This window comes from Python bivittatus, unplaced genomic scaffold (genome assembly GCF_059951505.1).
Source record: "Python bivittatus isolate LINGU-HERP-01145 unplaced genomic scaffold, Pbiv_v1 ctg000850_np1212, whole genome shotgun sequence".
Classification (NCBI taxonomy): domain Eukaryota; kingdom Metazoa; phylum Chordata; class Lepidosauria; order Squamata; family Pythonidae; genus Python; species Python bivittatus.
In genome coordinates, this window is record NW_028277112.1 from 40218142 (window position 1) to 40244482 (window position 26341).

The 26341-nt window shown below is 37.6% G+C and overlaps 1 protein-coding gene across 3 annotated transcripts in view; it reads left to right on the forward strand.

Moving 5' to 3' along the window:
* CEMIP2 (cell migration inducing hyaluronidase 2) overlaps positions 1-26341 on the forward strand; it is a 71045-nt gene that overhangs the window by 37798 nt on the left and 6906 nt on the right. For all 3 annotated transcript variants that reach the window (XM_088130403.1, XM_088130402.1, XM_088130401.1), the window contains exons 7-17: positions 4185-4354; positions 5962-6171; positions 7175-7380; positions 8206-8275; positions 12830-12958; positions 18326-18414; positions 20899-21030; positions 21829-21864; positions 22266-22421; positions 24712-24889; positions 24997-25212. In XM_088130403.1, the coding sequence (XP_087986529.1) occupies positions 4185-4354; positions 5962-6171; positions 7175-7380; positions 8206-8275; positions 12830-12958; positions 18326-18414; positions 20899-21030; positions 21829-21864; positions 22266-22421; positions 24712-24889; positions 24997-25212 (1592 nt within the window). The remainder of the gene's footprint in view (positions 1-4184; positions 4355-5961; positions 6172-7174; positions 7381-8205; positions 8276-12829; positions 12959-18325; positions 18415-20898; positions 21031-21828; positions 21865-22265; positions 22422-24711; positions 24890-24996; positions 25213-26341) is intronic.

The window sequence follows — 26341 nt, forward strand, 5'->3', positions numbered from 1 at the left end:
TTCATCTTAAAGAATGTAAGAAGAATCTTAAAGTAGTCCAGAAAATAATATATTTCTCCCAAATTCTACATACACATCCTCTCCAGACTTTCATTAAGAAAAAAAATCACTGAGGATGGGTGGAAAGAACAATATACTTGGTAGCAGCTGCTACTTTCCAGAGTCATCTAGGAACAGTAAACTTACAAGAAAAGTACAGGTAGTCCTTGCTTAACAATGGTAGTTGGCCTGGCAACTCCATTGCTAAGCGACGTGGTTGTAAAGTGCAATGTCACATGACCGGGCTGACTTACAACAGCAGTTGTGGCAGTCCCAGTTGCTATTATTGGGCAAATCCCATGTGGTCGCAGCATCCCACTCACATGATCAACATTTGCGACCTTCTGCCAGCTTTCCCATTGACTTTGCTTGTTGGAAGCTGGCAGTGAAGGTTGCAAACAGCGATCAGGTGACCATGGGTCGCTGTAACAATCGTAATTGCAAGGCAGTTGCCAAGCACCCAAATTGCAGTTGTGACCATGGGGAGCCTGTGATGGCCACAATTATGAGAACCCATTGTAAGTCCCCCTTGTTCAGCGCCGTTATAACTTTGAACAGTTGCTGAACAAGTGGTCATTCAACAAGGACTACCTGTAATTAGAGTGAGGAACTGGTGGATGCATTGCTTCAGAGATTATTTTGGAGTTGACTGAATGTGTATCGTTTACGTTTGTGGAGCCTGGATGTAAGAAGGCAGAAAAAGATGAGGTCATCTAAACCAACTTATTACTGTGATGAAAAAGAGATTACTGGACCTTAATATATATGGATTGAAGATGACACAGAAATAATCCTAATATTCCAAGAATTCATGACATTGAAATTTCTGTTTCCTCTATGCCTTTAATTTCATGTGAATCCTAAGTATTCTCAGGATAATTTTATTTTGCTGTAGTGAGCTGTCCCTTCTGCTTGAAATATAGATCTCATCTTACTAGTGAAATTTTATTCTTTGCTTCTCTTAGTCCTCAGACTTCAGCATCTGCAGAAAGCTTGTGCCAACTCTCTCACATGAATGAGGAAAGGCAAGCAAACTATTCCCATATGGAAGCAGTTCCTCGGCTTTCTATTCCTTTAATATCCAGTTTCCTTCAGTGTTCCAAAAATCTGTCAAGAGCTTCATCCCTTCCTACTTCGCAGGCATGTACAGTCTGGCTGGATTTTTGTGCAAGAAATCAACTTCACTTTAGCTATTAAGCATCCGGCACAGCCTCTATACATTAATATTTCTTTTTGTAACTGTTTTTTTTTTACTTTGCATGCTTATATTAGTTAATTCTGAATTAAAGATCTTTAAATCAACTGGTTTGAAGGATTTGTGTCTGGGCAAAAATTATATTCTATGTATGATTTGTTATAAAAAAAAAAAAAAGCCATAATGCAGCCATAATGAAAAAGCCTTAATAAAGCCAAAAGTCAAAATTTTACAGTTCTCCTTTAATAAGACGAATGTGTTGATTGCATACTTCTTTAAAAATGATTTGGAATAGAAACTAGGCTAAGATTCAAAATAACATAGCTGCTTCTTTGTGGTGAATTATTATTTCTCCATAGCACGAGATCCATCCAGTGCAAAGAGAATATTATACTTTACAAGAAAACATAATGACAATTGTATATTTTAATGAAGAAAATGCCATTTTTAAGTGGAACTATTTGTTTTTGTTTAATATAGAAGACTAAGGGAATTCATTAAAAAAAATTAGAAAAATAAACTGGAGTGTCCATTACATATTTAAGTATTTTGATGTTCTGATATTGTTCCAAACTGCAGCTCAGACCTATAAAGCTGTTTTGTCTGTTCAGTTTCTGAAGCTATTAATTGTATGTGTGTCCATGTGTGGGCACGCCTGTGTGTGTGCACATGTATGTGTGTATGCATGCATATATGCATGCATTCTTTTCTAATGTTTGGGGCAAAATTAAGTTTTCACATACATTTCAGCAGGATATAGAATTTGGAAGAAAACAAATCTTTGGTGCCACATCAGATTTCTCATCTTCAACTGGATTGTTCATCTTGTAGGTGGTATATTGGTGCAGACATATTGAAGACTAAATCTTTTTTTTCTGAGAATGCTGTTTTATCTAATTTTGGTGGCATAAATCTTACAATGACTATTATATTTGTATTTTTGCATATGTCTGGCTTTACATTCATCTACTGAACTTGGTGTGAATAATGGGTTAGGTCTGCAATTAGGCATGTGGAACAGGGCAGGCCGGCATTCTCTTTTCTCCTTATGACAGCGATTCATAGAAATGCACCTCTGATGATTTTAAGGAATCCCTTTCACTGTTCAGGCCCTCATGCTATATAGTCTAGTTTGTCCAGCAGGTTTTCATAGCATAATTAGAGGGATAGAAAGGCTATGATGGGAAAGAAGATGAGGCCACTTCTGACCACTCTATTGTACATACCTGGATCCAACCCACCAGTGGCATGAAAAAAATAGTGAAGTCTTGTATGGCCTTTATTCAAATTTTTAAATGGAGATTTGTAGAATCGTAATATCTTTCTCATAAATTCAACCAATAATCCATACATATGGGTTATTGTGTTATATGCATATTTCACATCACTCTCAAGCTGAAAGAATTCTTCCATTCCATAACTCTGCTTTCCAAGATTTCTCACTTAAAGATAGGGCTGGCATCAGTAAAGTATCCTTCTGTACAGTCATTAGCCTTGTGCTCCTTCATGTGCCCGCAATCTTAAGTTGGCTTATAAGCTTTTTGCACATTGCCTGGCTTGTAGCATTGTATTTCTGCAGTTGCAAATCTAAGGAAATTGCTCAATCAGCAAGTCTGAGAACTACTGAAATAAAATAGCTAAAAGTCTGAGTGGTTAATCAAAAAGTTCTTGGTTGTAATCTTGCTTTAGCCTTAGAAGTGGCTTTAGAAGTGTCACTCTCCTTATTCTCAGTCACTCTCTCTGCTACCCAGAGCAATAATACTGACTTTACAAGATTGTTTATAATGCTTACAATTGTGAAATGCTTGAAACATTTCAGAGTGCTAGATTATTACTGCTGCTACCACTACTACCATTGATTACAAATTATTATTTTCATAATAATATGTTACTATAGTATATTTAAAAGAGAAAATTCTGAGTAATACCAGAAAGAATGCGAAAAATACATCTAAGCTAATAGCAAGTCTCCTGTTCCGCTTACCAACACTGGTATTTTCTCTTCGTTACATTTGTTTATGTATTATTGTTCTAAGAAATCACTTAAAACAAAGATATTATTTTAAGAAATCACTCAGATTCCCTGGCAGAACTTCTATTTCCATAGTTTTCTACCTCTTTGGTAACTTTGCTCTCTAGCAATCCTTTTCTATACATAGGATTATCTCACCAAGAGAAGTTTAGTATTGCTTTCCTTGCCATTATAGAACCATTCTTCTTATTCTTGAAAGAACCTCTTATGCTGTGTATGCACAAATATGTGCATGTATGAATAACAAATTCTAATTTTGCATAGCGTTGTCACAGCATGCTGCAGTGTTTGCATTCCTAATGTCATTGCCATCATCAGCTGGTGAATGTGACTTTGTGAGTTCTTGATGCTTCAAGATAAGGTGTCAGTAAAGCTTTCATTTCATTTTTATTGAAAATATTTAATCATTTTTTCTAGGTAGGAAAAACTTGAGATTTAGGGCCTGCCATTAGAAGATGATGTGATACTTAAGAATGTTTTTCTTACAAAAATAATCATGTTGAACACAGCTACATAAACTGCAATACGGAAAGCAGAAAACAAAAGCAGATAGACATAGGAATGCTAATACATGCAAAAAGTCATAACTCAAGTGACCTATAAACTTAATTGTAAAAAATATTCTAAGCCAGGTAAAAAAATTCCCAAAAGACAAGAGTTGATGGAGGAGGAATCCACATTTTGCCAATGTAATAAATAAAGAAAAACCATGTGGTAAAGAAAGTTTTCCTAGTCTCCTTTTGATGCATTGTATTTTCAGGCAGTGTCAAAAACCAAATCCTTGTAAACCAAGTCTGATCTGTACAGAGGCAAGTAGCATTTTTTTTGAATGAAACTAAACTCAGCATGATACCTCTACCAGTTTAAAGAAGGATTTGTCATTTTCATCCTTTCTCTCTGGAATGTCTTTTGAGCCAGAAATGCCAAAGTTCCTGCATATTGGAGAAATCATTGATGGAGTGGATATGAGGGCAGAGGTGGGAGTTCTCACCAGAAACATCTTAATAAAAGGAGAGATGGAAGATTCCTGCTATACTGGCAAAAATTGCAGATTCTTCAGTTATGATACTTTTGGTGGACATATCAAGGTATGGGAGAAAAAATTTAATTTCATCCTTTCATGGCTCCAGTAGCTTTTGAACTTGCCAATATGACATGATGTAGGGAATTCGATTCTGTTTCATACTATTTAATGACTGCCGTCTGCTGAGCATTAGGTTGAGCAGCAGTGTGAAATATTGGTCATGTTGCAGCATCAGTATTTCCAGGCCCACTTTTTAAATATTGCTGATTTTGTGGCATGAAGAGGTGAAGCTGCCTTTATACAGAATCCAAATTTAGCCCGCTAATGCTATATAGTGTAATGCTCAGTTAGGTGATAACTTGATTTATTTACTGTAGAGATGATACAGATTGAATTTATGACATTTATTATTAAACATAGAAGCTTTCCACTTGCTCTTCTATATTTAATTTCATGGTTTGATTACTTTAAACATTGTTATGCTTGTGTTGGGATGAAATTAATATCAAACACCTTGTAAATCAATTAATTGTTATTAGACAACACAGTACTTGAAGCAAGGTGTATATCCACATCATTTAAAAGGAAAAAAATCCCCTGCAATGTTATACAGAATTCTTATAGCGGGTATGACCAATTCTCTTGAAAGTACAGGTAGTCCTCGCTTACTGACTGCCTCATGCAGTGACTGTTCAAAGTTACAGCTGTACTAAAAAAATAACTTTGCAACCAATCTTCACATTTATGACTGTGACAGCATCCTGCAGTCACATGATCACCATTTGCATGCTTCATAACTGGCTTGTAACAAGCAGAGTTAATACAGAAAAGAGACGTAATCTGTCAACCTAGAATTCTTTGGTATAAAATTCGCTTAAAATCTGTTTTAGCAAAGCATAAAGATTTTATTATAAAAAATCATATACTAAACCTTCTTAAAATGCATTGCATTAGTCAGAGGCTTTCTAAATTGTGTTGGAAGAACTATAATGAATTGGTATTTGATTCCCTTTCCTGCCCAAATACTATAGTCTATCATGTTACTCTGTGTGTATGTGAACACACACTTCATTTGACTGAAAGTTTTGAGGAAATTGTAAACATTATAGAACTTCTTTTGGTAATTAATTCTAGTGACTTTATTGCCCATCTTACAAAATGGTACGAGGTAAGAAATTAAATTCATGTTGCTAAGTTGTACATTTATTATTAAATAAACACTGAAAAAGTAAAAAAAAATCTCTGGATCATTAATACTTAACAATGTAGGAAATAGTCTTGGCTAAAAAAATTAACATAGCAGCAAAAAAGAAAACCCTGAAAAATCCTTTAGTTTAGGAATTTTCTATTATAAATGGTCTCCATTTTTAGTTATACTAATAAAGTAAGTCCTAGATGAATTCCATTTACACAAATGTTGTACAGAATTGAATTGAAAATGGAAATTTAAAATTTGATATTTTGCCCTAATCTCTCTCAAACTATAGTATAAGGGGGGCACTAATATTTGCTCCTGCATAGTTTTTATTTTTATGTTCTGCATTATGCTGCATATATTTTTAGTGTTTTCTTGATGCATTGTTTGTTTAAATATTTTTCTAAAATATCCAAACTATTATCACTGAAGAAAATGTGAACAGTAAATTGGATTATTTCTTTGTGTTCTTCCAGATTTTAAAGAATTTCACATCTGTTCATCTCTCCTATGTGGAGCTGAAGCAGATGGGTCAGCAAATACATGGGAGTTATCCTGTTCACTTTCACCTTTGTGGGGATGTGGATGAAAAAGGAGGATATAACTATAGGACTTATATAGAAGGCCTCTCAATTCATCATTGTTTCTCCAGATGTGTGACAATTCATGCAACAAATGGTTTGCTGGTAAGAGCAATGAATAATGAAAAGTTTGGGAACTGAATTTGCAAAGGATAAAAATAAAATAGGCTTTCTGTGTTCCTGATTTTGCTGCCAGCCTTGATTGCAAAGGTGCAGAGAATTCCCCCCCCCACTTTTTTAGATCAAACTATTATATTTGTGGCATTGCTTTGCTAACCTTGATTTCCTCCAAACTACAGATTACAACCATATTTAGAAATAGAATTGGGATAACCTAGGCCACATTATGTTTACATTTCAAAAGCAAAAAGAGAGAACATTTGTGTATGAGAGGGCTGCCCCCATCATAATGTTGTATTTGAGACCTTTTCTAGATTAGAGACAGGACGTTTAAGCCTTCTGATCCTTCAGCTTGCACTGATACTGGAGACCATAAAGTGCTGGTGTCATCGCTGTCTGTAGAATCTGAGGACTATCTTGTAATGGTTTCCTTCTCTCTATCTCATAAGAGAGATAGAACATGGGACAACTCTTTAGCAAGAAGTATAAACATGGCTGACTAGGACTTAGGGACATTTCATGTGTTAGCCTGGCAGCACCATAGCTGCTGAGGACTGATTATTTTGTGAAATAAGAAAGTATTGTCCGAAATGAACCTAGTGGAGACAGAGTCAAAGTCAACCTGAAGATTTGTTTCCCATGGATTGAGGACTTAGAAAAAAACTATAATTGAACTCCAGTCCCCAAGGAGAGCCACATGCTCATAGTTATAGTTAGAACTACATATGTATAAACAGATCTGATGAAAGTTAACAAGCAAGATACTTTATTTATATATGTAAATATCAGGCAAGAATTTGAAGCTTGAGCATTTCAAAAGTTCTACAGTTGTGGGTTGATGATGGGTAGGTAACTGAACTGAACTGTTATACTGCTAACTTTTATTGGAATGTTATTGGAGCTGTGCCAAAATAGTAAAACTGTAAAACATTTTTCATGTCTTAGGATAAGCATTTTAGAAAGATTTAACCAATTTTTATTTCTGCAGATAAAAGACTCTATTGGATACAATACACTAGGCCATTGTTTTTTCATGGAGGATGGTATTGAACAAAGGAACACATTGTTCCATAATCTAGGACTTGTCACCAAACCAGGCACCCTTCTCCCAACAGACAGAAATAGCACAATGTGCACAACAATCAGGGATCATGTCTATGGAAACTATGAGCCAGTACCAGCCACAGATTGCATGTGAGTAAATTAGAGAGGTTTTTTGAATGCTCTGATTATTGTCTTGATGGTCTCTACATAGGACATTCTATTTCAAGAAGTTATACACATCTGTGTGCATGACATAATTGGAAATAATGTGAATGGTATAGTAAGTAGATCCAGAGTCAAATAACATGTAATTCATTAGGAGATTTTAGGCTAGCCTAAGAGATAGAATCTGACTCAGATTCAGTTAGCTAAATATATATTACAGCTTGCAGTGTGTACCTGAAGAAGAACTTAGTCATATACAGTGATGTGCTAAATTGAGCTTAAATAAAGTGGCTCTTCCACAATAAGAAGGACTCGTTATTATCCACTGAACCACTGGTAGAGAGTAGATCACCATTGGCAGAAGGAGATAAGACTTCTGCACTGTTCCAGAGGATTCCCCAACCCTGTAAAGTTGATTTATAACAAAAATCCTTCCCGCCTATTTCTGCTCACAGAAATATCCCATTGCAAGAATGCTGCTATCTTAGGAAACAGAATGCTCAATGTTCTGAACAACATTTTTAATGTATTACTGATGCAATGAGGATGGTTCAAGTTGAATATGTGGTATTTTCCAGAAAAAAAATTAAATATATTTTAGTCTGTTATTCCCAGTATTAAAAAGCAAGTATTTTTATAAAACTAAGATAAAGATGTCATAATTCCTTGCCAGAAAATGGAATTGTTGGAGATCCCTCTTTGTGCCCAAATACTAATGAATGTTGTTTACATAACTGTATTTTCTTGTTACTAGACTTGAGTCTTCTAAGGATCTGTCACTTTTAATTGTGTTTCACTAATTATTTGTAGGGCTGTATCAACATTTTGGATTGCTCATCCCAACAATAATCTTATAAATAATGTAGCTGCTGGCTCACAGGTAAGAGTTCTGATACATTGTGGTAATTAGTGTTTTCTATGGGTCATTAATATATTTATAAGGTCATTTGCTTTCTTAGGGATTTCATTTTGGCTAATTAGTTCTGTAGCATCACGGATGCTAAACACGTATTCTTAGATGTATAGAAAAGAAGGTTAAAATCTGTGTTTAGATAAATTTTTGTTACTTGCATTGCTAATCATGTCTTTTGTAGAGTAGTGTTTTTCATTTTACCAGCATTTCCTGATGTACAGAAATACAGTATATCTCTCTGTCTCTTACATGTCAGTTGAATTGTTCAGTCAATAGACTGAAATGTCCAATCTCCAAAGAGAACAACTGTTTTTAGTTAAAAATAAAGGCTTCAAATTATTTATAATGTATGTGGGTTAAACTAGTTAAATATTTCAGACTTCCGACTGATTTATTTTAAAGTTATTTCAACCTGTCATTAATTTGTATTAATGTGGATGAAACATGAACAATCCACTATTTGTAGGAAAAAGCGAACTTTATATATTTTATTCTCAGCTGTATTATAGTATACTATAGGACAGAGATCGACAAACTCTTTTTGTGACCTCCCAAAATTTTCTAAGACTGTACCAAAATTTTCCATTTATTTGTCAAAATAAAAAAGTAAAATAAGTATACTAAGCCTTCCATAGACTTAGCATACCTTTTGACTTTAAAAATGGAGAGGAGAAAAGTTTCCCCCCAAAAAAACTCCAATCTATCCCTACCCTGCCTCAATATTAGACTGCATTACTAGCCAACTTTGTGTAGCTAATCTGTTGAGATACTTCAGCTTTTTACCTTGAGTATGTGATCAAGGCAGCCGTGTTGACCCCCTCTATATACTCTGGATTATGAAATACCTTACCAGGAACAATTGCTTTTTGCCTTATGCCAGAGAAGGAAAGCAATTTTGGAACTCAATTTCCTCAGGAAGAGAAAATCAAAGGATCTATTGCTAACAGTCTTGTAGCACCTAGCCAACTTTGTCTGATCTTGAAAAGCTAAGCAGAATGGGATCCGGTTAGTACTTGGATGAAATACTACCAGGAAATTTCAACTGTAGGCTAGACTGGGAAGTCAAATAAACATCCCAGAAGGAGTCGGCGGCAAACCACTTCCATACTGTAGCCAAGAAAACTGCATGCACATGTCCACAAAATCACCATGAGTTGAGCTCAATTCAAAGGAGACTTTATCTTAGGAGCCAGAAAATTACCTAAATAGCTAGAAACCTACTGTTTTCTTTGGCCACTGTAGAATACTAACAACTGCTTTTTTTTTTAAAGTGTATAATTTTAAACTTCTTAAGAGAAGAACTGTGCTCAGTTAACTTTAGTCCAGCAACCTGATTACCATGGTGGCTAACCACTACACTTAATGACAATAAGCCTCATGGAGCCAAACTACAATTTGGTTTTAAAATGTAGAATGGTCCTTTATCATGTTTTGGTTTTCTTACCCAAAGTTAAATGCAGGAGTCCCAAATGGTTTAGCACCCTAATGATGGAGGTAGAAATAGATTTGGATGGATGTCTCATGCCTTTAAGTTGCATATGGGTCAAGAATTTGCTTCAGTTAGGACTTTTTCTCTGTGTAAATTGCAAGAATGGCAAAGGGCACTCTAGATTAGGATTGTGGCAGGCAGCAAAGTGTTAAGTCCCACACTAGGCTTCTGTCAGCCTTTTGAGATAGGCCAGGTCAACAAACAGGCATGGCAAGGATTCCAAGAATGTTCTTTATTGTTGTAGGGTAGAACAACAGAATCTTGAAAACTTGTCAGAGTTTCTTTCTGCCCCATTTTATACCAAACAAAATCAGGAGAGTATTATTTTGCATTTCTTTCCCATGCTTTCCTCTTTCTCATGACTGAGTAATGCCTTTTCCAATTCCCCCCTTAATGGTTCACTCATTCCTTAGCCATTCCCAAAGCCAGAGATACATTTCTTCATAGCACTAGTACATTGAGCACTACATCTTAAAAGTACTTTGGATCTAATTTTATTCCTTCCAAGAAACGATACAGAGACATACTCTCTCAGAACCCAGCCATTCAATATAGCATCAAGATTGGTAGCCATGTGGAGTCCTTGGTGCTCTCTGAGCTTGGTGTTCAACTAATATAATGTAAGGATGATAATAGCCACTATTTAGGACAGATAGGCAGAAGACTAGCAGAGCGCATCCGTGAATCCCAACTAGCAGTCAGAAGACACAAAGTAAAATCCTTAATCTCACAAAACATGGACAGACTCAACCATAGTTTCAACTGGGAAACTGAGCATCCTAGAACAAGCTAATTCTAAAAATGCTAGGGAATTCCTGGAAGCTTGGCACTCAGACAAATCAGCCATCAATAGATGCACAGAAATAAACCACATTTACATATCATTCAAAAGAGACAATAAAAAACCTAAGAAGGAAACAAAAAGATCAGAACACATTCTCTTCAGCAGCCTACACCCAAGTAAGCAGGGATTAACTCCAGACAATCAAGCAGAAAACAATACCCTAATCAAGGAACTACCAAGGAGAAAACTACACCGCCACCAAAATGGCAGGGCAAGCTACTGAATATAAACAGGGAGCAAACCCCACACTCACTCGCACTGGTGATATTACCTAGTCAGATAATGAAACTTCTGCAAGCTAACAACCAAGCTCAGAGAGCACCAAGGACCACACAGTTCAACCCTGAGCTACATATATTCTCTTCTATTGGATTGGTAGCCATTGATAGCTTTGCCGTCTTCCGTGAATCTGCCTGATCCTTTTCCACAGCTATTTAAGCTGATGCTGTAACCATATAGAGTGGTACCTCAGGTTTCGAACACCTCTGCTAACGAACTTTTCGGGTTACGACCAGCTCCGGCTGCAAAAATTTACCTCGGTTTGCGAACTCTGCCTCGGGGTACGAACAGGATACACGGCCATTTTCCCTCCCGTGACACAGTCCGCGGCCATTTTTCCGCCCGACATGTGGTCTGCAGCCATTTTCCGCCACTGACACGTGGTCTGCAGCCATTTTTCCACCCCTGACACGTGGTCCACGGCCATTTTTACGCCCCTGACATGTCCACAGCCATTTTCCGCCTCTGACACGTGGTCCGCGGCCATTTTCCGCCCCGACACGTGGTCCGCGGCCATTTTTCCGCCCCTGACACGTGGTCTGCGGCCATTTTTACGCCCCTGACATGTGGTCCGCGGCCATTTTCCGCCACTGACATGTGGTCCGCGGCCATTTTTCCGCCCGACACGTGGTCCGCGGCCATTTTCCGCCACTGACACGTGGTCCACGGCCATTTTTCCACCCCTGACATGTGGTCCGCGGCCATTTTTCCGCCCCTGACACGTGGTCCATGGCCATTTTCCGCCCCTGACACGTGGTCGTAGGGAGGGCGACTCTCCCTCCAAGCAATAGCTGCCTCCCTGTCCTCCACGCCAGAACGGATTAACGGTAATTACATTGAACCTTATGGGGAAATTTCCTTCAGGTTGCGACCAGTTCGGGGTACGACCAGAGTCACGGAACGAATTAAGTTCGTAAACCGAGGTTTCACTGTAATGTGGCAGAGAATTCCAGAACTTCTAACTCTGCTGTGTGGGGGTCCTTTCATCTGTCCTAGACCTTTTACTGTTAGAGAAACATGCAAAAAAAAATTCTCTCATCATTTTGCTCTATAATTTTATAAGCCAGAAAAATGGTTGCTCCTTATAAAGAAGTGTTCAAACTCCTTGTTCATTGTTGGAATTTAGTTAGTGCTTGTTTCTCGCTCTTTTTTAGGTGCAGCCATAGATTTAGTCTATATTCCAACATGTGTTGTGACATGATTGTACCAAAGGGATGGGGTTTGCATTGTGGCAGCCCATTGTGATGAAAGCATCAGGTTTTGCAGATACCTCTGTTCATAAGAGAGCTACAAGAGAGGGAAAATTCTCCCTAATAATCCATGGCATTGAATTTACCTTTATTACAATGCTGTACACTAGGACATTTTAATCAAACCATCCGCTATGATCCTGGATTATTACTATTTGTGTATATTTGTCAAGTGTGACAAAGGGTTCCTGAGAGTTTTAGACTTTTCACTTTGTTTGCTGCTTATGTAATTGAATAATCTGATGGTATCTGTAGTTTGATCACCTCACCATACACCCATGCAACCCGAGTTTGATCATGAACATGTTATACAGAGATAAATAAAAAAGCTGATCCCTCTCAGAGGGGATAATATTTCTTTCTAGTTAAGATATAGCTGGGAGTAAAAAAATGTACAATATAATGATTATGACAGTGTTACTATGTAGTCGTGAGTGATGCAGAGGTTAAAGTGTGATGCTAGGCCTAGAAGGACCATTGAAACTCACCAGGTAACTTTGGACCAGTTGCTTTCTTTCAGGGGGAAGGGGGAGATGGAGGTAAGGAATGGGAATGCTATGTACATTATCTTGATCTCCTGGAGATAAAAAAAATCTACAACAAAACAAATAAAATAGGGTGGTATATCTGTAAAGTTATTTGTCCTTTTTTACTCCTAGGATGCTGGAATATGGTATATATTTCATAAGGTTCCTACAGGAGAATCTCATGGATTGTTCCTTGAAACAAAAGCTGAACTTACCCCTCTGGGAATTTTCTATAACAACAAGGTCCATTCCAACTTCAAGGTAACTGAATGTGCTCATGTTTTATAGGCTTTATGAATGGGTGGTGAACTGAATTAAACAACATTGGTTGTAGTCACTTAAGACAAGTAATAATTTAACCAAAGGCATTCTTTAATATGTTTAGGTGAAAGGAAGTCCTGGAATTTCAATGTAACTTGTTTGTAATAAGTATGGTTGGAATTATAGCTATTATTCTTAAGTTATTCTGTGTTTCATTTCATTCATTCATTTATTCATTTTGAAATATTAATTATGTTTTTTAATAAAATGAACCATATAACACAAAAATGTGAGTATGCATGCTGCCAAAATCTTTCCAAAGATTTATTATTTGTTGTATGCATATCTGATATGTGTGTGTTTACAGGGAACATCTTTGTAAAAATATTTTGTTACTAATCCTAATGAAAGAGCTTGAAGGGAACAGGAATAGAGCAGTATAGATCCACATTGTGTTATTCAACTGTGTAGATTAGATATATTAACTGAGATTTCATGGTCTCACTTGTAAGCAATCAGATATTTCTTTTAAGATTAGTTCACCTGATCATGTAGTTGAAGATACTGAGCAGGTACAAATAACCAGATAGAATCACCTGGTTAGTATTTATTGACACTTGACTACATACTTTTTTAGTGGCCAAAAGTACTTATTTGGTATATGCCTTGACAATGGAATGCCTTTATCTGTAGCCTAGTCATTTATATAGCTTGTTTTTGAACTTCCAGCAATACTTTGGGGTTCTTCCAACTGCAGTCGCTGCAGAGAAAGGTTTCATATTATTTTTGGCTTAGCATACTTAGATTTTTAATGTAGAAAAAAATGCACAGTGACCTTTCCTGATCTTCTTCTTTGTCTTGGTTTGGAACCTTAGTTAAAAATATATTTCTGAAATAATCTCTTCCCTACTCTTAAATGACTTTTTGAGAATGAGATGGAAAGTGCGTCAAATTCCCCAGTTAACCTTTTTGAACTATTATAATCAAAGGGATTTTTTTTCTTCCAAGCCTATAAAAACTATTACTCTTAAAACTAGTGGATACATTGCAATTGCAGTTTATATATGGTGCTGTATAAAATACAGAATACCATTCTGAAGAATATGTAGATTGTGTTTGTTTGTTTAGTCGTTAAGTCGTGTCCGACTCTTTGTGACCCCATGAACCATATTGCGCCAGGCCTTCCTGTTCTTCACTGCCTCCCTGAGTTTGCTCAGTTTCATGCTCATTGCTTCAGTGATGCTATCTAACCATCTCATCCTCTGCCGTCCTCTTCTCCTTTTGCCTTCAATCTTTCCCAGCATCAGGGTCTTCTCCAAAGAGATCTCTCTTCGCATTAGGTGACCAAAGTATCTGAGCTTGAGCTTCATTATCGATCCTTCCAATGAGCAATCAGGGTTGATTTCCTTTAAGATTGACTGGTTTGACCTCCTAGCAGTCCAGGGGACTCTCAAGAGTCTTCTCCAGCACCAGAGTTCAAAGGCATCAATTCTTCGGCGCTCGGCCTTTTTTATGGTCCAGCTCTCACAGCCATACATTACTACTGGAAAAACCATAGCTTTGACTATGCGGATCTTTGTCGGCAAGGTGACGTCTCTGCTTTTTAATATGCTATCTAGGCTTGCCATAGCTTTCCTCCCAAGGAGCAAGCGTCTTTTAATTTCATGGCTGCAGTCTCCGTCTGCGGTGATCTTGGAGCCCAAATAAATGAAGTCTGTTACTGCTTCCATTTCTACCCCTTCTATTTGCCAGGAATTGATGGGTCCAGATGCCATGATCTTAGTTTTTTTTAATGTTGAGTTTCAAGCCTGCTTTTGCACTCTCCTCTTTCACCCTCATCAAGAGGCTCTTTAGTTCTTCTTCACTTTCTGCCATTAGGGTGGTATCGTCTGCATATCTGAGGTTGTTGATGTTTCTCCCTGCAATCTTAATTCCGGCTTGTGATTCTTCCAGCCTGGGATTTCTCATGATGTACTCTGCATATAGGTTAAATAAGCAGGGTGACAGTATACAGCCTTGTCGTACACCTTTCCCTATTTTGAACCAATTGGTTGTTCCATGACCGGTTCTAACTGTCGCTTCTTGGCCCGCATACAGATTTCTCAGGAGACAGGTAAGGTGGTCTGGTACTCCCATCTCTTTAAGAATTTGCCACAGTTTGTTGTGATCCACACAATCAAAGGCTTTTGCATAGTCAATGAAGCAGAAGTAGATATTTTTCTGGAACTCTCGTGCTTTCTCCATGATCCAGCGAATGTTGGCGATTTGATCTCTAGTTCCTCTGCCTCTTCGAAACCCAGCTTGTACATCCGGTAGTTCTCGGTTCATGTACTGCTGAAGCCTAGCTTGTAGGATTTTGAGCATAACCTTGCTAGCATGTGAAATGAGTGCAATTGTGCGATAGTTTGAGCATTCTTTGGCGTTGCCCTTCTTTGGAATTGGAACATAAACTGACCTTTTCCAATCCCGTGGCCACTGTTGCGTTTTCCAAACTTGCTGGCATATTGAGTGCAGCACTTTAACACCATCATCTTTTAGTATTTTAAATAACTCAGCTGGAATACTGTCATCTCCACTAGCTTTGTTGTTAGCAATGCTTCCTAAGGCCCACTTGACTTCACTCTCTAGGATGTCTGGCTCAAGGTCAGTGATCACACCAGCGTGGACATCAGGGACATTAAGATCTTTCTTGTATAGTTCTTCTGTGTATTCTTGCCACCTCTTCTTAATCTCTTCTGCTTCTGTTAGGTCCCTGCCTTTTTTGTCCTTTATCATGCCCATCTTTGCACTAAACGTTCCTTTGATATCTCCAATTTTCTTGTAGAGATCTCTAGTCTTCCCCATTCTATTGTTTTCCTCGATTTCTTTGCATTGTTCATTTAAGAAGGCCTTCTTATCTCTCCTTGCTATTCTCTGGAAATCTGCATTCAGTTGCTTATATCTTTCCCTTTCACCCTTGCTTTTTGCATTCCTTCTTTCCACAGCTATTTGTAAAGCCTCATCAGACAGCCATTTTGCTTTCTTGCATTTCTTTTTCTTTGGGATGGTTTTAGTTGCTGCCTCCTGTACAATATTACGGACCTCCGTCCATAGTTCTTCAGGCACTCTGTCTACCAAATCTAATCCTCTAAATCTATTCATCACCTTCACTGTGTACTCACAAGGAATATGATCTAAGTCATACCTGAGTGGTCTAGTGGTTTTCCCTACATTCTTCAATTTAAGCCTAAATTTTGCAGTAAGAAGCTCATGATCTGAGCCACAATCAGCTCCTGGTCTTGTTTTTGCTGTCTGTATAGAGCTTCTCCATCTTTGGCTGCAAAGTATATAATCAATCTGGTTTCGGTATTGACCATCTGGTGATGTCCATGTGTAGAGTCGTCTCTTGTGTTGATGGAAAAGAGTGTTTGCTATGACTAGCTTGTTCTCTTGAGAGAACTCTATTAGCCTTTGCCCTGCTTCATTTTGTACTCCAAGGCCAAACTTGCCTGTTATTCCGATTACTCCTTGACTTCCTACTTTAGCATTCCAATCCCCTATGATGAAAAGGACATCTTTTTTTGGTGCTAGTTCTAGAAGGTGTTGTAGGTCTTCATAGAAGTGGTCAACTTCAGCTTCTTCAGCATCAGTGGTTGGGGCATAGACTTGGATGACTGTGATATTGAATGGTTTGCCTTGGATACGCACTGAGATCATTCTGTCGTTTTTGAGGTTGTACCCATTACTGCCTTTCCCACTCTCTTATTGACTATGAGTGCAACTCCATTTCTTCTAAGGGTTTCTTGCCCACAGTAGTAGATATAATGGTCACCTGAATTAAATTCACCCATTCCCATCCATTTCAGTTCGCTGATTCCCAAGATGTCGATGTTCAATCTTGTCATCTCATGTTTGACCACATCCGGCTTGCCTTGGTTCATAGATCTTACATTCCAGGTACCTATACAATATTGTTCTTTACAGCATCGGACCTTCTTTTCGCTTCCAGATACATCCGCAGCTGAACGTCCTTTCGGCTTTGGCCCAGCCGCTTCACTCTTTCTGGAGCTACTTGGAATTGCCCTCCGCTCTTCCCCAGTAGCATATTGGACACCTTCCGACCTGAGGGGCTCATCTTCCGGCGTCATATCTTTTAGCCTTTTAACATTGTCCATGGGGTTTTCTTGGCAAGGATACTGGAATGGGTTGCCATTTCCTTCTCCAGTGGACCACATTTTGTCAGAACTCTCTGTCATGACCTGTCCGTCTTGGGTGGCCCTGCACGGTATAGCTCATGGCTTCACTGAGTTACGCAAGCCCCTTCGCCACGACAAGGCAGTGATCCATGAAGGGGAATATGTAGATTAGCATAGTTTATAAAATTAATTCATTTGTCATAGTTAACCAGTCAGATATTGATAAGTTTATACAGTGTTTAATTTTAAGATAGGATTAGACATAACTTTTTTCTATGTTCTTTTTATGCTTTTGCCACTTTTTGTTTTTCCAGTATTTTGAGAGAATTTTTTTTAAATAAAGAAAACAATAGTCTGCTCATATCCTTTATAATCCACAACTCATTATGTATAAGCGTTTTTAAGTATGACTTCCTTCCTTCCTTCCTGAACTATTTGCCACTGGTTTCAATGAACATAATAAAAGTTATGCATCCTTACTTAAAAGTAATCCCCACTGAATGCAGAGAAACTGGTCCCTGAATAAATATTGCAGTGTGTGTATTCAGTATCAGGATGCCAGAGAACAATGTAGCTTTCCCAACATTTCAAATGATCAAAAACCAGGATGGCCTCCTTGTCCCCATTCCTCCCCTCATGGGAATATTTATTGGTTTTGTTTACATCCTTTCAATTGAAGATGTTTATAAGTTCTTTCTGTTTGAAATGAGACATCTTAATAAGTAGGTAGTAAACCAGCATGTAATATTCTTCTCAAGCTCCCAAAGAAACTGATTTACTATCAGTTGAAACTAGTTTGTGGCCATGTTCCTTTTCTTTGTATTAAAAAGAACAGATTAGTTGCTGAGAAGCTATTTAGCTAAAGATGTTGGTCAACTCAGATATGTTGAGTCTACATAAGTAACTATGCCAATTATCTCTTTTTTGGGAAGTGATACAGCTTTCAGATATTATTTAAAAAGTCATGTGTTCTACTCAAAAAGAGTATCAATAATCTGCCTCTTGACTCCTTCACAAAGCGTCTTTCTAAAATATTTAGTGACCATGGTAGAAGGTAAGACTGTTTTAATGAAGCCTCAAGTACATGGGAAGCCTCGTTATTCCTTGTTAGACGGTATCACTTAGAGTTGCAAGAACATCCATAGTATTGCAGGTGGGGAAAGGATTAATTTGTCTTTTTTTCTTCATTCAGGCTGGCTTATTCATTGATAAAGGAGTAAAAACCACCAATGCAAGTGCTGCAGATAAAAGGGAATACCTGTCTTTGGACAATAATGCAAGGTAAAACAATTTTTTGGCCTGGGGTACAGAATGGTTAAAGATTACATCTAGAAAGTATTGTCCAGAATTTTAATATGGTAAGACTTTCAGGTAGAATCATAGAATGCAAGAATCGGAATGGACCATGGGGATTCTGCATCTGGCCACTGCAGGATTCCATTACTATAGCATCCCTAACAAATGGCCCTCCAGCACCTCCAGAAGAGAATAAACCATCTCCTAAGGCAGTCTGTTTCATTGTTGAACAGTTCTTAATATAGTTTTTTCCCCCCAATTCACCTTGTAATTTAAACACACTGCTTCTTCTGGAACAACTATGATTACTTCTTCCCCATCTTCCGTATGACAGCCCTTCAAGTAATCGGACACAACTATTGTATCTCTCTGAAGCTTTCTCTTCTCAAGAATCAGACTAAAAATGCCTGCTACCTCCAACTGTTTTTGATAAGTTTCTTTCTTATATGTCCCTTATATTCTTGTTTGTTAACCTCTGGTTTCTCCGCTTTATCAGTGTCCTTCCTAAAATGCAATACCCATAACTTAATGCAATATTGTACATGCAGTCTGACTAACAGAGAATGACTTCTCTTAATTTTGACAGTATTATTGATGACTAGGATTGCATTTGCTTTTTTAGCAGCTGCATCACACTGTTCACTCATGTTCAGTTTGGGATCCATCAAGCCACCTAGGTCCTTTTTGTGGGGTCTACTATCCTAGATGATCTCTCTATATTATACTGATGCCTTTGATTTTTCTATCCAAATGAAGAACTTTGCATTAGTCCCTTTTGAAAGGTTGCTATTTCTGTTTGTTGTTCCAAATATGAAGATGCTGTTGAATCTTAATACTGTTCTCTGAAGTATTTGCTGTCAAATACTCTGTGCCATCCAGAAATCATATTTTTAACATGTCATCCAAGTCATTTATGAATATGTTGAACAGTACAAGGTCTAGAATGTAGCCATTGACCTGCAATCAATTTTTCAACCAGATGGTAATATAGTCCAGTCCACATCTTTTCTGTTAGGGACACATGAGAAATCTTATTAGATGTTTTGCTGAAATCAAGGTATACTATGTCCACTGCATTCCCCTGATCACTAAAATTACTGTGTAACAAGGGAGATAATCTTGGTGTGGCATAACTTGTTCTTGATAAACCAGTGTTGGCACCTACTAAGCAAAGCGTTATTTTCTAAAAATGAAATAAGTTGTTCAAAGTTTTGCCTGGTATAATTGTCAAGCCGGTGGCTCTGTAATTATCCGGATCTTCTTTTTTTACCCTTTTTTTGAAGAAAGGATCAACATTTGCCCTTCTCCAATCCTTTGGTAATATAGTTGTGCTCATGATTTCTCAAAGATCACAGAAAGGGGCTCTATGGTGACATCTACAAGATCTTTCAAGACTCTTAGAATAATTGATTTGGTCCTGGACACTGAAAGTCATTCATGGGAGCTAGATGCTCCCTAACTATCTGTTTACTTACCTTGAGTTGCTGCTCCTTCCTTGTATCAGCTATCTATTTGAAAGCAGTTCTTTTTTGGGGAGAAGACCAAAGTAAAGTGGGACTTGAGGGCTATGCTTTTTCCCTGTCACTTGTTATTATCCTACCATCTTCTCCAAGCAGTGACATAGACAAAAAGCCCTTTTTGTTGCTTGTAACTTTGAATGTGAGCCCAAGTGCCTTTTGCAATTTAGCATTTCTGACTTTCTTTCTGCAGATATTAGCTAAATATTGACTATTTATCTGCTGATACCTATTAGCTAAATAATAAAATATTCCAGTTTTCATTTATTCTTGCCTTCTTGATTGCTTTGAGTACTTTCTCCTGCATCTCTGATAGACTGCGATTAAGGTTATGAATAGATACACCATAGATCTGTTGCTCCATTCCATTCAGGTTTTTGTCTACAGTTCTCTGCTGAATTGCTAAGCTACTTGGTGTCCTGGTGCCCACACTGTAAGAGACTTAGCTTCTTCATTCCAGCATACCACATTATGCTGTAGTACATTGTATAAGGCACTGTATTAGAGGTATCTGAATCACCACTGAGTTTTGTCTACAAGTTAGATGGTTGCTCATAACTTCAGTGCTTCCTGCCTTCTAAAGAACAAATTGGGAAAATAAAACAATGTAAGGAGTATGTAAACAATAAAGTTCATACTTTTCTCCATTCCAATGGGAGATTACTAGGAAAAATTACACATTCCTTAGGTCAGGGAGTAGAAGTAGACTGCTATTGGAAGTTAATTCATGTTAGACCTAGCTAGCATGAGAGTTTGTAGTCCAACAACTGTGGTGCCACAGGGGTCTTCTATCTCTGTTTCTGGGTCAAGTCCAAGCCAATCTTTGATTCCATACTCCATTTATTTAATATTGGAGCTGGTCTGCTATGCCAACCAGTAGCTTTAATATTTTGGACATATAGGCAGATTTGCCTCCAAGCCAATACAATTCTGTCTATCTTTCATTTATAAGGTTTCGGCCTCATCAAGATGCAAATCCCGAGAAGCCCCGAGTTGCTGCTCTCATAGAAAGACTAATAGCTTATAAAAACAATGACCATGGGGCTTGGGTCAGAGGCGGAGACATCATCATTCAGAACTCAGGGTGAGTCCCCCAGAGCAAATGTGTGCATGTTGCTAAAGTAAATAATACTTCTAAACAGGGCTGCCGGAGTTGACTGCACTCATTAACCTAGTCATGTTACTTTCTGAGAAGGTAGCAGTAACATATTGTATTGAAGTTGACTTACTGAGATTCATTGATTTCTGGCAATATTCAAAGTAATTCAATGTTTTCGAGAGGAATTTAACCCATGTACTACAGATATGATTTGAAATGTTTCTTCCCCCTAGAGTTGCTGAGGGCTTAGAGCTGTGATATATAAGCAACAAGATCACTTTTCTAACTGTATCTTTTTTCTCTTTGTGTTTTCTGTTTATGTACAGTGAAATCCTAGTTATAGTGAAATCCAGGGTGATCATAATGCCATGGCTTGTAATGTGGTACTGTTATAATACCTGATTATTTCTCATCCAAATAATTTATTTCCTGATGGCACTTTTGAAGACACATTTGAACTACCCAGAGTTGCTGGGAGTCGGGCAGCATATAAATTTAAAATAGTAATAATTATAATTCTTATCATTTGGTAATAATATTACTATTACCAAACTTGTTATTACCTACACATTTCAAGCAACCCTTTTTTTGCTGTTATCTTTTTACATGTGCTTTGAACCAGCCACTTGTATTTGTGAAATAATGGGTATAGTCACCAAGCTCTGATTCATTATCTTCTCCCTGCCTGGATCAAATTCTGAGCCACATTTTGAAAGTGTATTTATTTTAATGCTAATCAAAAAAGAGCTGCTTTTTAAAATAAGTTATTTTTTTCTCTCCTAGATTTGCTGACAATGGAATAGGTCTAACTTTTGCCAGGTTAGTACTACTTGGTTTTATTTTCAGTGGTTGGCATCAGTTTAGTTTACTGGACACTACTGGATAGGGTACAGACATAGACACACATTTATTATATCTTATTTCTCCTCTAAGGAGGTCAGGGTGGCACACAGAAGTCTCTTCATTCCTATTTTATTTTCCTGGCAACCTTGCCAGATAATAAGCTTCAAAGAATTCAGATGTCACCAGATTTCATTAGTCTAGTTCTCTCATCAGGCCATCGTGCTGGATGAGGTGAAGAACAAAGGCAAAACCATGCAAGAATGTAGTGGTGGTGAATATAGCTGCAGATCTCATTTCTACTGTTAAATGAGATGCATGCCTTGCTAGTACTGGATTTTTGACATCTACTAAAAGTCATTTGTCTTTGTTTTTGATAGTGATGGAAGCTTCCCAAGTGATGAAGGCTCCAGCCAAGAAGTCTCAAACTCTCTTTTTGTGGGTGAAAGCAAGAATAATGGTTCTTTAGGAGGCCAGAACAAATATTGGGGGACTGGAGGGGTAAACAATATAACACGCACACTGCCTAGAAACCGGTAAGTGTTTAATAGCTGGATATTAAAGCGTGGCTGCAGCTTGTTATCTGGCTTATTTTTGTGGTGGCAGCAAGGATAGCCTTTGATAGGCACCATGACTTTATTACTTGGTTACAAGCGAAATACAATTTTGCTTTGAATTACAATGCAGAATCCTTACAAACACACTGTGACAGTTTTGCAAAAGTGAGGATCAAGGCAATTGCATCCATCAGAATGTTGTGGAAAGGACTTGGCCCAGTACATCTAACCACTTGTATGTTCTTCTTTTTCATTCCTTGGAACCCTACAAAGAGGATGTCTAACTTGTTCAGGAGATTATTCATTTTTTTTCCTTAAGAAAAAAGAAAGTTCTTTAAAAGAGGTGATAATTAGATAGTTCCTGAAGAAACTTAGCCTGGATCTGGAAGATGTAAACTGATGGATGGATGGCAGCATACCTTTCTTGGCAAAGTGTTAACGTGGATGGTTGCCAAACACTTTCAGTCATTCTTCAGTTACTCCTCAATATAGCAAAGTATAGCTGGGAATGACAGATATTTCCGTATTATGCCCACTTCTTATCATCTACACTTGTTTCTAGTTGGCTTCCCTGCCCAGTTCAAAATGCTACTAAATATTTAAGTTCAGGCTACCTAAATAATTGTCTCTTCCTATATTTCCTGGCCTTTTTCATAGGATCATCTTTCTCTAGACTCTCTGACCAGAAATTTACTTTTTAGTGGTGGCATGTTCTCACTTCACACTTTGATCTTTGATGCACACTTCTGCATTGGCCAGGTCTTTTCAGGCTCCTTGTTACAGTCTCATTTTTAAAATCTTTAATGTTTGTTTAGTGCTCTGCACAAATATATCATTTTCTGTTCGCTTCTGTGTTGTCATGATTTGGTTTTAGACACACTTCTTGCATTTTATCCCTGATGTTTTTAAATGATGACTTTAAACTGCCCAGAGAATCTAGTTAATTGGATAGTAAAGAAACATTGTCAGTAAATAAGTACACACACATGCATCTTTAAACAGCCTGTATATGTACTCGAAATCCGTCCCACTTGTAGAATTATGAGCCACATCCACACCTTATGGATGAGCTGTACAGAACAAAATATGTGACTGTTTCTATAGTAAAATATATTGATTGATTATGTGCCATCAAGCCGTTTTCACCTCCTAGTGACCATGTAGATAGATTGTCTCCATGACAAACTATCCCCAGCCTGTTCTTTCAAGTCTCCCAAGGTGCACTTATAACTGAGTCCATCCACCTTGCTGCTAGTCATCCTCTTCATCTCTTTCTTTCCACCTATCCCAGCACTAAAGTCTTTTCCAAAGAGCTGGGTCTTCACGTAATGTGTCAAAAGTAGGATAATTTGAGCCTGATCACTGCCTTGAATGAGAACTTTGGGTTGATTTGTTCAATGATCCATTGGTTTGTTTTCTTGGCTGTCCGTGGCATTCTCAGGAGTCTTCTCCAACACCAACGTTCAAAGGTGTCAATACTCTTCCTATCCTGCCACTTTAAAGCCTAACTTTCACTTTTGTAAAGTGTCACAGGAATACCATGACTTGTGTGATTCTGATCTTTGTAAGTATAGACACATCACAGTATTTGAATATCTTTTCCAAGGCTTTCATGGCTGTTCTACCGAGTGCTAGTCCATGGCGTATTTCTTGATGGCCTGTTCCTTTACTGTTGATGGTTGATCCTAAAAGGCCACCACTTCAATATCTTCATTGCTCTTGGATCTGCTAATTTACAAGTATTACAAGTCTTGTGCTTATCTGTTCTCAAATGGATTGGAAATAAGACACCAAAATTAAACCAAAATCTACCTGTTGCTTGATATCTTTTACCCACATAATTATTTTTCACTGGTTTCTTTAAGGAGCTTCAGGGGATTCAGCAGTCTCCATTTGCCATTAGGACAATCAGAGGGAGAAGAACAAGGATAGAATTCATTAACCAGTCTGATTGTAATTTTCATGCTGGGAGGAGGACTTTGTAATTTATTTATTTAATGTCATGTTGTCTGAAATTATTGCCATAGCCTTCAACTAAGGAGTAGTAGAAGGTCCAGTAATCAAGGTGTGGCCCAGAATAAAGACTACACTTGAAAATACAGCATACAAACATTTAATATAAATTTTGCCATAATTTAAAATCTTACTGACTCTCATATTTAATGGGTTTTATTTCCTAATAACTGTCCTATGGATTACCTGCTTATTATGTAAATATTTACGTCAGTAAAGAAAGTGATGCTTCTAAACATTTTTCTGCTTTTAATAGGACTTATCCAATCCGAGGGTTTCAAATTTATGATGGACCTATTCGTCTCACCAAATGTACATTCAATAATTTTGTGCCAACTACTGATAGATTCACTAGTGCAATTGGGTTCCTACTAAAAAATGCCTGGCAAATTACACCTCAAAACAATATTTCCCTGGTGGCGTTTGGTGAAAATGTAAGTTTTCTAATTCAAGTTGCTTTCCCCACATGAAAAAGGAAAGGAGTTTGAAGACAATGGTGGTGATTAGTGGCAATAGACTAATGTTCTTTTTGTCTTGTAAGGTTTCTCTGAAAGTCTTTTTTGGTAAGCCTGGCCCTTGGTTTGAAGAGGCTGATCTGGATGGTGACAAGAATTCAATATTCCATGACGTTGATGGATCAGTGACCGAATACAAAGACACTTACGTTGGTAGAATGGATAACTATCTGATTCGACATCCAGACTGTTCTGACTTTGCCAAGTGGAATGGTGTAGTCTGCAGTGGAACTTTCGCTCAGGTTAAAAGAGAGATGTGAATGTTCTGTAGTATGCATGAAACATGAATAGCAGAAATATTTTTGTGTGTCTGCTTTCTAGAAGAAAAGATTGAATTATTGATTTACATTTATAATTCAGCAGTTGGAGTATTCATTAGCTGAGTGTATGTTCTGTCCTTCTGTCTTCTCACCCATGCCCATACAGTGGCTGTGTTTGGATTATAGTCTAAACCACAAATTATCCTCCACTTTTTAACCTGTGGTGTAACTACTTATGATTCAGTGCAAACCCAGAAGATTAAGTTAATCCAGGAAATGAAAACTAAGTTAACATGAACAAAAACACAGCTACATCATTCATTCACCATCATCTCTATTTCCAATTATTTTTAAAGTAATGCTAATTAATGCAAAATACCTGCATGAAGAAAGCAAATACAGGGTTAGGTTTATGAAGAAAGAATAAATCCATTATATTGTTTTATCCATATCATATTTACAGTTTTTCTACTCCTTGGGACATGAGAGAGAGGAAGTATAAGTAACATGTTGAGCTGTCTATGCTCGGTGTACGATAAAAGTGCTTTGTTTTACTAACGTGCCTTCTAACATGCCATATTGTGTATAAATACTACAGTAGAGCTATGGTTTCACAAGGAAGAGATTATGCTGAGACTAATTCTGTTCAAATGTGGCTTAGAGGATTAGAAAACCTGAACATGTGACTCATAGTCTCTCCAGCATTCCTGTCTGTGACTTCCTTCTGACTTTAGTCTACCTGAAACTTAATCATTCATCCAGTGATACTAGATTTCCAGTCAAATCAGAAACAATTCAACCCATGACGTCTAATTTTATTTTTCAGTTCTTACGGCAAACTATGGGTAGGGTTGGATGACAAAAAGAAATAACTGCCCACAAGGAGGAGTAGCTAAGCCCCAAAACTTTTATCTACCCCATAGTTTTAACTGAACCCTTATTCTTATTTTCATTATATTGTATAATTCATTATAAAAATAGTTTTCTTCATTCAGAGTTCTTATGTAATTGAGACTTACTTGGATTGCACCCAGATCATTCATACCACATTTGCTTTTGGTAGATCAGGCCTTCGTCTTTTCTGCAGACTTAGCACTTCCTCTTTTGTGGT